The following is a 14947-nucleotide window of genomic DNA, read 5'->3' on the forward strand; positions in this document are numbered from 1 at the left end:
TGGCGCCTGCTTTCACCTCTGCCAGCTGAGCGTGGGCCTGCCTCAGTGGCACTTCGGGGCCAGCGATGGCAACCTGCCTCCCTCCAGGACAGCGGGAGCCAAGGCGAGGAGGGGCCCGAGCACCGCCGGCGTGGGGACGCGCGGACCCGCCCTCCCAGGGCCCGGGTGGGAGCAGGCGCCTGGAGGGAGGCAGCCAGGGAGCAGCGCCCGCACCTCCGTCCTCCAGCGACGCCCCGGGAGAGGCTGCTGCCCGGAGGGAAGCCGAGACCCTGAGCCCGGCCACGGGCGCCGCAGCCAAGCTCCTCCTCCTGGAAAACGCCCACATCTACGGAAACGCGGGAGGCTAAGGGACTAAAATGTGTCCCCAGGAATGTCCCCGACGTTGCCACCGGGGCCTGAGGCTTCCAGCACCTCCCAGGGACAGGCGGGCACCTTTAGGTTGTCGCGACCGGGGCTGGAGTGGCACCCGGTGCCCCGTGAGTCCAGGCAGGGAAAGCTGCCCGTCCCCTGGCGGGACGATGGGAGGCCAGCGCAGAGTGGGCCCTTCAGCAGGGGGTCAGGTCACACCCCAGGCCTCGACCAACAGCCCCCGGTACAAAGTCCTCCCTGCAGAGGACCCTCCTCCCGCCGCCCCAGACCTCGGCCAGGACGCGGCCCCACCAGCCTGCCAGGGCCCGACCCTCCCCGCACGCGAGCTGCCCCGTCTGTGACACAGCTGTCCAGTTACCATCGCCATCTGCTCGGGTTGCCCGGTGCCGCAGGGGCTGCTGGAACAGGAGAAGGAAGCAGGTTCGGGGCCAGAAGGCGCCAGGGAACCTCTGGTCCATGTGACGGGGGTCACTCTCCGCCACCTGATAGGCCCCGCCAGGCTCCCCCAGACGCGCCCCTCCAGGGGATCCTGCAGCGGGAGGTGCCCCCGGAGGCAAAGCCCCCTGGCTCCAGGCTGGATGGGGCAGGGAGGGGGCAGGGCCGGGGGGCCACAGGGGTGAAAGGGGAAGGACGCCAGACCTGGCACACCAACAACTCCTGGGCAGCTCTGCCCGGACACCATGGCCTCTGTCCCAGCCCATGACAACCCTGCCGGCTCTACTGCCTGGAGACGCCTCCAGAGTCCGGAAGCCAGCGAAGGCCTCGGAGGCCTCTGAACAGCCACCGAGGGGCAGTCACTGAACACCCGCGGTGTTCAACCTGGGCAGCGACTCACGTGCCACAGACAGGTACTGAGAAGGGAAGGTGGCCCGACGAGGGCCACACAGACCTCTCCTTTATCAGGAGGAGCCAGATGTGTAGACTAAATTTTTTTTTTAAATACTGGCAATGGAATGAGCCAGACACCGTGGCACATGCCTGTCATTCCAGCTACCGGGGAGGCTGAGGCAGGAGGATGGATTGTAAGTTCGAGGCCAGCCTCAGTAACTTAACAAGACCCTTTTTCAAAAGAATGTAGAAAGGGCGTGGGATGTGGCTCAGTGGTAAAGCACCTCTGGGTTCAATCCCAGTCCCAAAAAACAAAGAAACAAAGAAATAAAACACTGCAATGAATTGAAATTAAAGACATCCGAGTATTCAGCAGGCCAAAGAACGTGTGCAGTTGGAGCAATTTTGGCTAAAGATTCTCTAGTTTGCAACCCCAGGCACTGGGGCTACGGTCCCGCCCAGGGGAAGAGGAGAGACACACTGAACAAGCCGAGGGCTGGGTCAGACCCAGGCTCTGTATCCACACTGTGTGGCCCTGGGCAAGTGAACAGCACTCTCTGATGCTCAGGTCCCTTTCTTATAAACTGGAAAATGACGCCTCTCTCTGGGGTTATCATAGGACATTGAGACTTCTTGTGTAGTAGATGCTCAGTAAAACTGCTGGCCGCTAGGCAGCTGTTAATTTGGCTGCTGCTAAAAGCTGAAGGGCTCGGGCTGCAGCTGGTGCAGGGCACTGGAGAAGGGCCCGCCACGGTGCCTGGTCTCCAAGGCCTCCAAATGGGTGGGGCCTGAGGGGGCCCATTCAGCCACCAAAATGCACAGCTGGGGAGGGTGCTGGGCACAACCCGGGTACACAACAGATTTTTCTGCATGATGTTCAGCATTTTGAAAAACTGGTCGCTGACTTTGAGACACTGGAAGATTCAGATAAACCCCAAATGTCCAACTTTCTCCCTGAAACAGGAAAATCTGGCCACTTTTGGTCCCCAGTTCTGCAAGGCTGGTGCCAAGCAACTTGCATCCCTTTAAGGTGAGGGGTGCACTTCGCTCCCTGCTGCCTCGGTGGCAGACACACCCACTTCTGTTACCAGCGGCCCCTGGGCATCTGTGGGTGCGACAGCAGCGGCTGGAGGCTGGCGGTCAACCTGCCGCCCTGTCCCTTCCTCCACCCACGGCCTGGCCCTTCCTGCTCCGCCTGGGAGCAGAGCTCCCTCTCGCCCCGGCTCCTCTGACCACTGTCCTGGGCAGGTCTGAGCCATCATGGCCTCGCCAGGTCCCTGCTGGCCCTGCTGGAGTTGGGTGAGCAGGTGGCCGGGCGTGGCCAGGTGGAGGCCTGTCGTCCTCCACCCACGGCCTGGCCCTGCGCTGCTCCAGGGCGGGAGCTGGCCCACTTGGGCGCTCCGAGCTGAAGAGCCTTCCCTGGAAAGCACCAGGCTCCTCTCCATCAGGAAATCCATCACGATGGCACCTGTGAAAGGACACTGCGCTGGGCAGAGAACAGACGGAGGTTCACGACGGTCGGCGAGGCTGCCTGTGCCCCCGGCATGCGCGCCAAGGGACAGCCGTGCCCCTGGCTGGGACAGGCCTGGACCAAGGGACGCCAGGACAGCCCAGGACAGACCCCAGGACAGCCCAGGACAGACCCCAGGACAGACCCCAGGACAGCCCAGGACAGACCCCAGGACAGACCCCAGGACAGACCCCAGGACAGCCCCCAGGACAGACCCCAGGACAGCTGAGGACAGACCCCAGGACAGCCCAGGACAGCCCAGGACAGCCCAGGACAGACCCCAGGACAGACCCCAGGACAGCCCAGGACAGCCCAGGACAGACCCCAGGACAGACCCCAGGACAGACCCCAGGAGAAACCCCAGGACAGACCCCAGGACAGCCCAGGACAGACCCCAGGACAGCCAAGGACAGCCCCCAGGACAGCCCAGGACAGCCCAGGACAGACCCCAGGACAGCCCCCAGAACAGACCCCAGGACAGCCCCCAGGACAGACCCCAGGACAGCCGAGGACAGCCCCCAGGACAGCCCAGGACAGACCCCAGGACAGCCCAGGACAGACCCCAGGACAGACCCCAGGACAGCCCAGGACAGCCCAGGACAGCCCAGGACAGACCCCAGGACAGCCCAGGACAGACCCCAGGACAGACCCCAGGACAGCCCAGGACAGACCCCAGGACAGCGCAGGACAGTCCAGGACAGCCCAGGACAGACCCCAGGACAGCCCAGGACACTGCACTCCTGCAGGAGTGAGCCACCCCGAGGTCTCTTTTCTCTCCTCTGGTGGGACAGGGCCCCAGACCCCTGAGGCGAGGCTTTCCTGGAGCTGCAGGGCCAGCAGGAGACCCTTCCAGGTGGGGAAACGCCCAACGGCAGCGCCCGTGGCTCGTGGCCCGGTGGCACCGAGGGCAACTCGGCTCCCACATTTGAGGCTCAGGAGACGGCGCCGCCCGCCCGCCGCCTCCGCTCAGCAGAGCAGATTTGACCTAGTCACGCCTGCGAGCTCGCACTCCCCTCTGCAGGCCCGTGGGGCCCGGTGCCTGCCACCTCCCTGACCTCTCCGCCCCTGCGCCCACTCGGGCGCCCACGCTGGACTTCCCGCCATTGCTCACATGCCGAGCCCAGTGGCGCCACAGCCCTCGCGTCTGCAGGAGCTCCTTTCTCCTGGCTCCTCGTCCAGCTCCTGGCTTCAGGCCCCTCCCCAGGGTCTCCGCGACCCTCAGAGCAGCAGGCCAGAGGGAGCAGCCGTCCACCCAACGTTCTCGGGATGTGGTCCACGCCTATGTTCTCCCAGACGCAGACCGCGCCGGCCCCAAGGCGACAGGAGGATGGACAGCCAAGCCCTCAGCCGGGGAGGAAGCCCTGGCAGAGATGGCAGGGGTGGGGGACAGGGGACAGAACGGGAGGTCAACCCGGCTGGAAGCTGCAACAGTGAAGGACGCCTCGATATATCACTGAAAACTGGACCTCGATGGGGTGCGGCACGAGGACACGGGCTGCTGACCAGAGAGCGCGTCCCCTGCGTCAGTGGAAATGGGCCCCTCCTGTGCTGGGTACCACGGGCCAGGCCGCTGGACCCAGTGCGTCTCCCTCGGCTGCTCAAAGGCACAGGGCAGCCCCGGCTTCAGCGGGACCTCTCACGCCCCCGGCGCCCCCGGCCAGCCCCCCCAGTCCACATCCAGCCCCAGAGCCGCGGTCGGGGGGGCCAGGACCTCTGTGCTGGGAGGGGCTGGGACTGCTTCCCCACCCTGTGTCTGGGGTGCTGGGGACCCAGGCCTGACCACCCCCCAGGCCTCCCACTGCAGCTGCAGAGTGAGGAGGAGGCAGGAAGGAGGACCTGGGGAAGCAGGCGGCCATGGTGCAGGACAGGAGTCAGGTTTCCTGGGCCTCTGCCCCAACCACCATCCCAGCTGAGGAGAGGGCAGGGAAGGCGGATGCCCACACCCTGCAGGGCTCCCGGGTGAGGGCTGGGCCTGGAGGGGACCCCACCCCCGCATGGGGAGGCCCGTGGGGGAGGGGCGCAGAGGAAGGCCTGCCGGGGTCCCTGGGCAGAGGAGGCCCCGCTCTGGGGACCTGGGGGCAGAGCAGGGTGACGGGTGGAGAGCGGTCTCCTGGGGGCAGCCTGGGCTGGGCTGGCCTTGAACTCCTGCAGGGGAGCCAAACCCAGGGGAGAGCTAGGCCCCAGGAAAGGACCCAAGGAGCCACCACTCTCTCAACCCGACCCTGCGACCCTGCCGGCCTTGGGCCTGGGGACAGCCACACAGGGAGAAGGGCTAGGAGTGGACCTGCCTCAAGCCACAGCCTCAAGAGGAAGGGCCCGGGAGCAGGCGCTGGGGCTCAGAATCCTGGCTTTAGGAGTCGGGACGGAGCCATCGGAGGGTGGAGGGCCTGCAGGGACCCGCAGGGAGCAGAGCCCCAGCCCTGGGCCTGGCACCCGCACACTGCCTGGGACAAGGGACCCCTGGGGGCCTCAGTCTCCTCGTCTTTGAAGCAGAAACAATGATCAGACCTACTTAGCGAGCGGGGCCCGTAGACAGCCCCGGCTTGCTCCCTGGAAGCCTTCGGGTCTGCACACGCAGACGTGCTGCCGCGCCCCTCCCCCAGCAAGCCCGGTGGGGCCAAGTTCAGCACCCGGGGTGCTGAATGACTCACCCTGGGGCTGGGATGTGCTTCCTGGAACAAGTCACCACAGGTAGGCCTGGGGCCCTGCGCCCAGCGTGCTGCGCGGTGGAGAGGGGGCAGGTCCCAGCGTGCCCAGCTGCACCGCGGGGGATCCTGCAGCAGGAGCAGCTGGGGGACCCAAAAGGCCTGGCTTTCCAGCCCAGCTGACCTCCTCTGCCAGCCTGGTCCCATCCATGGGAGCCTGGTGACACCTTGGGGGTCACACAGTCCAGAGGGGGAGGTGAAGCCCAGAGCCCAGGGCCCCTGAGCACGGTGGCCTAGTGGGCTCAGGCGTGGCCACGCCAAGTCATCCGTCCTCCCTCCCCTGACGTCCTCTAAAGCAGTCAGTGGGCAGAGACGGGCTCCTGGTCACCTAGGAATGTTCCCTGGGACTCAGGGAAGGCAGGACGAGAGTGGCCCTGTGATTTCATTCACTGAAAGGCAGAAAGACCAAGTTTGTCTGGAGAGGTGCCAGGAAGTGGCTTGGACTCTGATGGATCCAGAGGAGCTCCCGGACCTTGCGATCCGTGAGGCCACTGTGCGCCCTCCCTGTGCTCTGGAGGCAGCCAGGTGAGGGGCGCGTGCCCCAGGCAGGGACAGGGCAAGAGGAGCTGAGCCGAGGAGCCGGGGTCTGGCACCGGAGAGGGACTCTCCAGGGGACATCCCAAGTCTCACGGTCTAAATGCACCACCTGGCCCCCGGGGGGAGTTTACAAAAGCCAAATTCAGTGCAAGAGCCGCACAGGGGCCGACGGGAAAGGTGCGTGGGTGCACCCGGAGGCCAGCAGGGCCCGGTGAGCAGTGGGCCGTCAACAAGCCCTGGAGCCACGGAAAGACACAGGCAGGGACGGCCACAGGCACAGAGGGGTCCCGGCAGAGCCCGAGGACCCAGCCTGAGGGCAGGACAGGGCAGCCGGTGGGCCAGGTGCCCGTCCTGTGAGGGGTGAGGCTGCCCAGCCAGCTTGGTGGGTCTCCCCCTCTGTAGGACGGAGTGACGACACGTGTGCCTTCCTCAGGCTGCCCGGAGAAGCCAGCGCCCAAGAAGTGCTGGGATGACCGACGCGAACCCTGGGTGCCACCATCCACCGCAGCTTGGCGCAGACCTCTGGGGCTGGGAGGGTCTGCAGTGGGGCCACCCCGCGCACCGTGGGCGCTCGTCAGCATCTGAGGACTCCACTCCTGCACGCCTAAGCCCCTGGCCCAGCTGGGACGACCAGAAGGTCTCCAGACGGGACCAACGTCCCCGGGCTCGAGGATCAGCAGGCGGCGAGCGTGTTCTGAGCAGCGAAGGTCTTCATCGTACAACCCACCCAGCCTCAGGTTTTGCACCAGAAAAAGGGACATGACAGTCATTCCATCCCTGTGGGGTCCTGGGGAGATCCCAGGACGGGACAGAGATGTGGAACTCAGACCTTTGACCACCTCCACCCTCCAGGCTCCTCTGTCTGCTTCAGGCTGACGTGTGCAGCCTCCCTCACGAGGCCCTTCCTGGCCTCCATCCTGGATGTGGCCTTGTCATTGTCCTTAGTTTATAAGGACAGAGTGGTGGGGTGGGGGGCTGCTTCTGCTTATCATGGTAATCCCGAATGGGGCACAGTAGTTGGCAAACAGCAGGTGCTCAATACATTTTGACTGCGTTACATGAGCAGTTACGGCGATGAAGCTCGAGGTGCAGGGCCAAGAGAGACTCGTGCCGGAGGAAGGGGAAGGCGGAGCTCCCGGCCACCCCGCGGCCCTCAGGGCCAGGCAGACCACTTCCTGTCTGCAGAAGGGAAATGTGACCCTTGAACTCTGCCTCCCGACCTTCTCCCCACTCTGGGAGAGCACAGGGAGAAGCCCTCCTCACTTTGGGGGCCAGATACTCACATTTCTGAAGGTGGAGCCCAGCCACCTCCTCAGGGCCTGCGGAAAGGCCCTGTGGTCCCGCTCAGCCTGGAGCACGTGGGCTTCCAGGAGGGCAGCGTGCTGCCCAACCATCTTGACGAAGGCCTGGCAGAGAGACAGAGAGTCCATGAAGCCACATCTGTAGCAGGTGGGAGCACGTTCCTGGCCGGGCTCCCTCAGCCGGCAGGGACGCCAGGCCGTGATCACCGGCACCCGCCTCCCTCCTCCAGGCCCCACAGCTCCCTGCGGGGCCTGGCAAGGCCTGCTCAGCAGAGGACATGTTCAGAGGCCCCGCATAACAGTGGCCACTTCTGCTGGCACCCACCCAACCCTGGTGGGTATCCTGTGGATCTTTCCCCCAGGGACCCCATTTTCAGCCTCTCTTTTACAGAGGAGGACAACTGAGGCTCAGAGAGTTTGGGTCACCCGCCCAAAGTCACGTAGCCTGGAGACAGTAGTGAGGAGATTCAAAGCACATCCGTCATATTTCAAAGCCTTTTAGAAATTATTATGAAGATGGGACTTTACTAGCTAAGCGTGGTGGCACACGCTGGTGATCCCAGCAACTCAAATGGCTGAGGCAGGAGGACCTCAAGTTCAAGGCCAGCCTCAGTAACTTAGTGAAATCCTGTCTCAAAATAAAAAGGGCTGGGATGTGGCTTGGTGGTTGAGTGCCCTGGGTTCAATCCCCAGTGCCAAAACCAAAACACAAAACAGAGGTATTTTTAGAAATTGCCAAATGCTCACTTTAATAGTTGATGAACACTGGAATTTGGAAGCTTCCAGGGGTCAGGCAGGTGGAGAGGACTAAGTGGAGATGGAGGGGAACAAGGTCGCTAGGTCGAAACCCACAGGAGACCAACTGGCCCAAGGCTTTGGGTACCCAGTTTCCAACTCAAAAAACTGTCTGGAGTCAGACTCTGATTAGGATCCAAGTTCACCCTCACTAACTGTGTGCCTCCTGGCAGGGGGCTTCATTTCTATTAGTCTCAACTTCCTTATCTGTAAAATGGATGTAGCACCTTATTAAAGAAGTTAAGTGCTCAGCACCTATGAAGAGCTCGATGGGGTGAAGCTCAGTGATAGGCCTTGCCAGTCACGTGCAAGGCCCTGGGTGCTGCCTCCAGCACTGAAGGAAGAAAGGAAAGAGAGAGAGAGAGAGAAAGAGAGAGAGAGAGGGACAGAGAGGGAGGGAGAGGGAGGGGGGAGAGGAAGGAGAGGGAGGGGGAGAGGGAGAGAGGGGAGAGGGAGAGGGAGGGAGGGGGGAGAGGAGAGGGAGAGGGAGGGGGGAGAGGGAGAGGGGGGGAGAGGGAGAGGGAGGGAGGGGGGAGAGGGAGAGGGAGAGGGAGAGAGGGAGGAAGGGAATGTTAGACATTATAATTTTTAAAAAGAAAAAAGGACATTCCAATTTTATGCAAAGATTCCAGTTTCATCCATGCTAGCAATAAACCTACACTTAAATATGTAAGCCCAGGAAAATCTGACACAACCATTTGTGACCTTGGGTGTGCCTTCCACACCTTTCTCTATCTCAGCATGTGTGCACACATGTCCACGTGTGTGTGTGTAAGCAGCCAGGGCCACTAGAGATGCCACCTCAGACAAGGCCCCCTCCTTCGTTTGCTCCAATGGTGAAATGAAAACGACTCCTGCAACAGTAATGGGCACCAGGTGTCCCTGCCACCTCCATCCAGCCCTCCCCGCTGCACCCATCCCACAGCACCCCCTCCGTCCCCTGGGTTCCACCAGAGTGCCCAGCTCACTCTGCCTCCACAGGGCCTGTGCCTGCTTAGGGTACCCTTCTCTCTGCTCCTCAAGGGTGGCGCTGCTTACCTTTCAGGCCTTGAATTAAATGTGTGTTTCTCAGAGGTCCTCCCAGACCACCTGGTCTCATATGCCCTGAGCCACTCTGGAGTCGCCCTGTCTCCCTGTCCTCAGCCCTTGTGGCCCTGTGCAATTCTTTCCAGGTACTCTCAGCCTCCCCCAGCATGTGGCACTGTGAGGGGAGGTACTGAGCCAGCCTGGGGGGCTTGGTGCAGCAGAGGGGTCTCCTGAGGGCGAGGGCATGTGCAGGAGTGCACACAGTGTGGGGACTGAGCGCAGGAACAGGGGCGTGAGCAGGTGAGCAGGAGAGCTGGTGAGTGGAAGAGCAGGAGAGCTGGAGAGCTGGTGAGCGGGAGAGCAGGAGAGCTGGAGAGTGGGAGAGCAGGAGAGCTGGTGAGCAGGTGAGCGGGTGAGTGGGAGAGCTGGTGAGCAGGAGAGCAGGTGAGTGGGAGAGCAGGAGAGCGGGAGAGCAGGAAAGCGGGAGAGCAGGAGACTGGTGAGCGGGAGAGCTGGAGAGCTGGTGAGCGGGAGAGCAGGTGAGTAGGAGAGCAGGAGAGCGGAAGAGCAGGAGAGCGGGAGAGCTGGAGAGCTGGTGAGCCGGAGAGCAGGAGAGCGGGAGAGCAGAAGAGTTGGTGAGCAGGTGAGCAGGAGAGCTGGAGAGCTGGTGAGCAGGTGAGCAGGAGAGCTGGTGAGCGGGAGAGCAGGAGAGCTGGAGAGCTGGTGAGCAGGAGAGCAGGAGAGCGGGAGAGCTGGTGAGCGGGAGAGCTAGTGAGCAGGTGAGTGGGAGAACGGGAGAGCTGGTGAGCGGGAGAGCTGGTGAGCGGGAGAGCAGGACAGCTGGAGAACTGGAGGCTGGTGAACGGGATAGCAGGTGAGTGGGAGAGCAGTAGAGCGGGAGAGCAGGAGACTGGTGAGTGGGAGAGCAGAAGAGTTGGTGAGCGGGTGAGCAGGAGAGCTGGAGATCTGGTGAGCGGGTGAGCAGGAGAGCTGGAGAGCTGGTGAGCAGGAGAGCAGGAGAGCGGGGAGAGCAGGAGAGCGGGAGAGCTGGTGAGCGGGAGAGCTAGTGAGCAGGTAAGTGGGAGAGCGGGAGAGCAGGAGAGTTGGTGAGCGGGAGAGCTGGTGAGTGGGTGAGCGGGGAGAGCAGGAGAGCTAGTGAGCGGGAGAGCAGGAGACCTGGTGAGCGGGAGAGCTGGAGAGTAGGAGAGCTGGTGAGCGGGAGAGCTGGTGAGCGGGAGAGCTGGTGAGCGGGTGAGCGGGAGAGCAGGAGAGCTAGTGAGCGGGAGAGCTGGAGAGCTGGTGAGCGGGAGAGCTGGTGAGCGGGAGAGTGGGAGAGCTGGAGAGCTGGTGAGCGGGAGAGCTGGTGAGCGGGAGAGTGGGAGAGCAGGAGAGCTAGTGAGCAGGAGAGCGGGAGACCTGGTGAGCGGGAGAGCAGGAGAGTTGGTGAGTGGGTGAGCGGGAGAGCTGGTGAGCAGGAGAGCTGGTGACGGGAGAGCTGGAGAGCTGGTGAGCGGGAGAGCTGGAGAACAGGAGAGTTGGTGAGCGGGAGAGCGGGAGAGCTGGAGAGCTGGTGAGCGGGAGGGCTGGAGAGCAGGAGAGCTGGTGAGCGGGAGAGCTAGTGAGCAGGAGAGCTGGAGAGCTGGTGAGCAGGAGAGCGGGAGAGCTGGTGAGTAGGAGAGCACGAGAGCTGGTGAGCGGGAGAGCTGGTGAGTGGGAGAGCTGGTGAGCAGGAGAGCAGGAGAGCTGGAGAGCTGGTGAGCGGGAGAGCAGGAGAGCGGGAGAGCTGATGAGTGGGAGAGCTGGTGAGCGGGAGAGCTGGTGAGTGGGAGAGCATGAGAGCTGGTGAGCGGGAGAGCAGGAGAGCTGGTGGGCGGGAGAGCTAGTGAGCGGGAGAGATGGAGAGCTAGTGAGTGGGAGAGATGGAGAGCTAGTGAGTGGGAGAGCTGGAGAGCTGGTGAGCGGGAGAGCTGGAGAGCTGGTGAGCGGGAGAGCAGGAGAGCTGGTGAGCGGGAGAGTTGGTGAGCGGGAGAGCAGGAGAGCAGGAGTGCTGGTGAGCGGGATAGCAGGAGAGCTGGAGAGCTGGTGAGCAGGAGAGCAGGAGAGCTGGTGAGTGGGAGAGCTGGTGAGCGGGTGAGTGGGAGAGCTGGTGAGTGGGAGAGCAGGAGAGCTGGTGAGCGGGAGAGCTGGTGAGCGGGAAAGCAGGCGAGCGGGATAGCAGGAGAGCTGGAGAGCTAGTGAGCGGGAGAGCTGGAGAGCTGGTGAGCGGGAGAGCAGGAGAACTGGAGAGCTGGTGAGCGGGAGAGCAGGAGAGCTGGTGAGCAGGAGAGCTGGTGAGCGGGTGAGCAGGAGAGCTGGTGAGCGGGTGAGTGGGAGAGCTGGTGAGCGGGTGAGTGGGAGAGCAGGAGAGCTGGTGAGCGGGACAGCAGGAGAGCTGGTGAGCAGGAGAGCTGGTGAGCAGGTGAGTGGGAGAGCAGGTGAGCGGGTGAGTGGGAGAGCTGGAGAGCTGGTGAGCAGGAGAGCTGGAGAGCTGGTGAGCGGGTGAGTGGGAGAGCAGGAGAGTTGGTGAGCAGGAGAGCTGGAGAGCTGGTGAGCAGCACCTTCTCAGCAAAAGGCATGGAGGAGCCCACGCTGCAGGCATCTGCTGGGCCATGCTACCTGGTTCTGGCTGCAGGAGGGGAGATGCTGAATGAGCGACATGGTGTGCGTGTGCATGTGCATGTGGGATGTGTATGTGTGTGCATGTATGTGTGTGTGAGCATGTGTGTCAATGTGTATGTGTGTGAAGATATGGATGTGTGTGTGTCTGTGTGCTGTGAGTGTATGCATGTGAGTGGGGGTGCACATGAGTGTGTATATGCATGAGGCATGTGTGAGTATGTGCATATGTGAGCACATGTGTGAGTGTATGTGTGTAAGAGTATTTGTGTGTATGTCTGGGTGAGGATGTGTGTGTACACATGTAAGTGTTAGCAAGTTTGTGTATGTGCATGTGTGTGAGCATGTTTGTTGGTGTTATATATGTCTGTATGCATGTATGAGTGTATATGTGCATGTGTACGTGTGAGTAGGTGGGGGCATATGTAAGCACGTGTATGTGTGAGAATGTGTGTTGTGTTATGTGTGTGTACATTTGTAAGTGTACATGTACATGTGTGTGTATGAGTGTGAATGTGTACATGTGTTTGTGAATGAATGTACATGTGGGGGCATGTGTATGTGTATATGTGAGTGTGTGTGTTTGAGAGTACATTTGTGTGACTGTGTGTATGTGTGGTGTGTGTATGTGTGTGCATATGTGAGTGTATATGTGCACGACTGTGTGTCCATGAGTATGTGAATATGTGAGTGAGTGTACATGCGCAGGTATGTGTGAGCATGTGTATGTGCATATATAAATGTATGTGTGTGAGTATGTGAGGGAGTGACCATAGGGGCATGTGTGTGTGTGCATGTATATATGTGCACACACATGTGTGTGTATGTGTGTGCATGTGTGAATGTATGTGTGAGCATGTGTATGTGCATATATAAATGTATGTGTGTGAGTATGTGAGGGAGTGACCGTAGGGGCATGTGTGTGTGTGCATGTATATATGTGCACACACGTGTGTGTATGTGTGTGCATGTGTGAATGTATGTGTGAGCATGTGTGTGAGTGTGTGCACATGTGAGTGTATGTGAGTGTATGAGTATGTGTGTTTGCATGTGTATGTGTGTGCATGTGTGCACGTGTGTGCACATGTGAGTGTGTGCACGTGCACATGTGAGTGTGTGTGTGTGTGTGTGTGTGTGTGCACGTGTGAGTGTGCATGTGTGACGTGCGAGGCCCCGGGGCTGGCGGGAAGCTGCCCCTGGCCAGCACACCTGGTGGTGAACAGGGAGCCACCATCCTCTTCTCCGGCCGCTGCTCCGACCCTGCCCTGCATGTCAGGCGGCCGGGCCAGGCACCTGAAGGCTGCGCCTGGGCGGGCCTGCAGGCCTGACTTGGGAGCCCATGGTTGCTCGTCCATCTGTCCACGGGGCCAGGGCGCAGTGGCAGAGGGAGAGAGGCCAGCAGGCGGCTGGAGCCGGGAGGTTTCTCTTCTCTTGAGTGAAAACTGCCACAGTGACCCTGGGAGGCGAGGGCATGGAGGGCAGGAGAGGAGGGACCGAGGCATCGGAGCTTCTGCAAAGGCCCAGCTCCGGCACTGAGGGGCGCAGACCTGCAGCCCCGCCGGCAGGGCCTCCCTGGGGTCTCGGCCAGTCCCTTCTCTCGGGGCTCAGCTTCTCTTCCTGTGAGCCGGGGCTGTGGAGGAGAGGCCTCCTGCACCAAGGCCTCGTACCCCTGGCTCTCAGCAGGGGCCCAATAAATGTTCACCTGTATTAATGAAACCAAGTGCCAGCCTGAGAGGTCGCTTGTGGTTCCCAGGCCCCACCTGGCAAGCCACACCCATTCTGAGAGCAGGGTGGTCTTGTGCTCCGTGAATGCCACTGACTTGCTCGTCACCTGGGGTCCCCACGGGGCCAGGGCGTCGATGCGAGGGACGTGCCTCGCAGTCTCAAAGTTGGTGAGACTCTAGGGCAGAGCGGGGACTGTGCAGCCCAGAGACTCTCGCCCCGTGGAAGGGGACAGTTACTGCTCAAAGCAGCTGTTCCCACAAGGGAGTGAGGGCCAGTCCTCCAGCACCGGGCCCCTAGCAGCACTGCTCCCGTTAACAGGCAAATCGGCAACCTCCACCTAACGCTTCTGGGCACTGCTGCCGGGATGTAACAGTGCGATCACTTTGGAAAACCGCTTGGAAGTTGCTAAAAAGAGTTACCGTGGGACACAGCATTTCCACTCCGAGCCATTTACTCCAAACCACAGCAAACATAACCTATGCAAAAGCTCATCCACAAATGTCCAGCAGCGATATTCTCAACAGCCACGAAGTCAAAGCAACCCAGCGTCCACCAACTGACAAACGGACAAAGGACACCTGGCAAGTCCACATGCTGGACTACAACTCAGCCGTAACCAGGAACGAAGTTCTGACCAGACCAAGACACGGCCAGCACTAAGTGACAGGGATCAGGCACCAAAGGCCACTTGGTATGGCTCTGTCAGTGAAGAGCCCAGAGCAGGCCGGTCACACGGACAGTGTGTCCTGGCTCTGCTCGGTCACCCTGGGCTGCTCCCACAGCCCCGCCCTACCCAGCCTGCTTCCCCGTCTGGTGCTCCTAGAGGGCCGACAGCAGGGGACCAGGGGTCCCACCTCAGGTGTCCCAGCACCATGCTGGGTGGGCCATGGTTCAACAGATGCTTGTTGAACACAGGAAGCTCTGAAGAAGTCCCAGGCGACTCTCCTGGTGCAGGGAAATGAGCTCGCCACTGGGACCAGGAAGCCAGGAGTCGCCCCAGGGGACATCTGCCACATCTGGAGACATGCAACTGGGGGGCGGGAGGGAGGGGTGCTAATGGCACCTCGTGGGCAGAGCCGGGGCTGCCAGGCACACGCCCCGCAGCAGGGCTTTCAGGCCGGGATGTGGAAACCCCGCAGCTTCCTTTTGGGGATAAAGGCTGAAAGAGTTGGCCTTGGACAGCAAGGTCCGGGCGGCCTGGGTCCTGCTGCTGACGTCCCCAGCCCCGCTCATCACAAGGCCCTTGGCGGGGACTCTGCTGCAGCCCCTTCCCGCCCAGCCCTTCCCGCCAGAGCTTCTGCTTGAGCTGTGCCCGCCCGGCCCCTCCAGCCCCGCAGCTGCCCCACTTCCCCTCCAGGGGCCTGGGGACCCCGCCAGCCTGGCTGAGCCTGTGGTCGGCAGAGTAGGGTGGCCCAAAGACACTTCTGTCCTGGTCCCCAAACGTGCCACCCTGCTGGCCAAACAGACCTGGCAGGTGTGGCCGAGCGAAGGCTTTT

General features: G+C 61.7%; 1 protein-coding gene across 1 annotated transcript in view; it reads right to left on the minus strand.

The window, feature by feature from the left end:
• Positions 1–14947, minus strand: part of Bcas4 (breast carcinoma amplified sequence 4) — a 55465-nt gene that overhangs the window by 12724 nt on the left and 27794 nt on the right. Inside the window, exon 4 of the mRNA XM_047536248.1 lies at positions 7233–7355. Within this exon, the coding sequence (XP_047392204.1) occupies positions 7233–7355 (123 nt within the window). The remainder of the gene's footprint in view (positions 1–7232; positions 7356–14947) is intronic.

Source organism: Sciurus carolinensis, chromosome 2 (genome assembly GCF_902686445.1).
Source record: "Sciurus carolinensis chromosome 2, mSciCar1.2, whole genome shotgun sequence".
Taxonomy (NCBI): domain Eukaryota; kingdom Metazoa; phylum Chordata; class Mammalia; order Rodentia; family Sciuridae; genus Sciurus; species Sciurus carolinensis.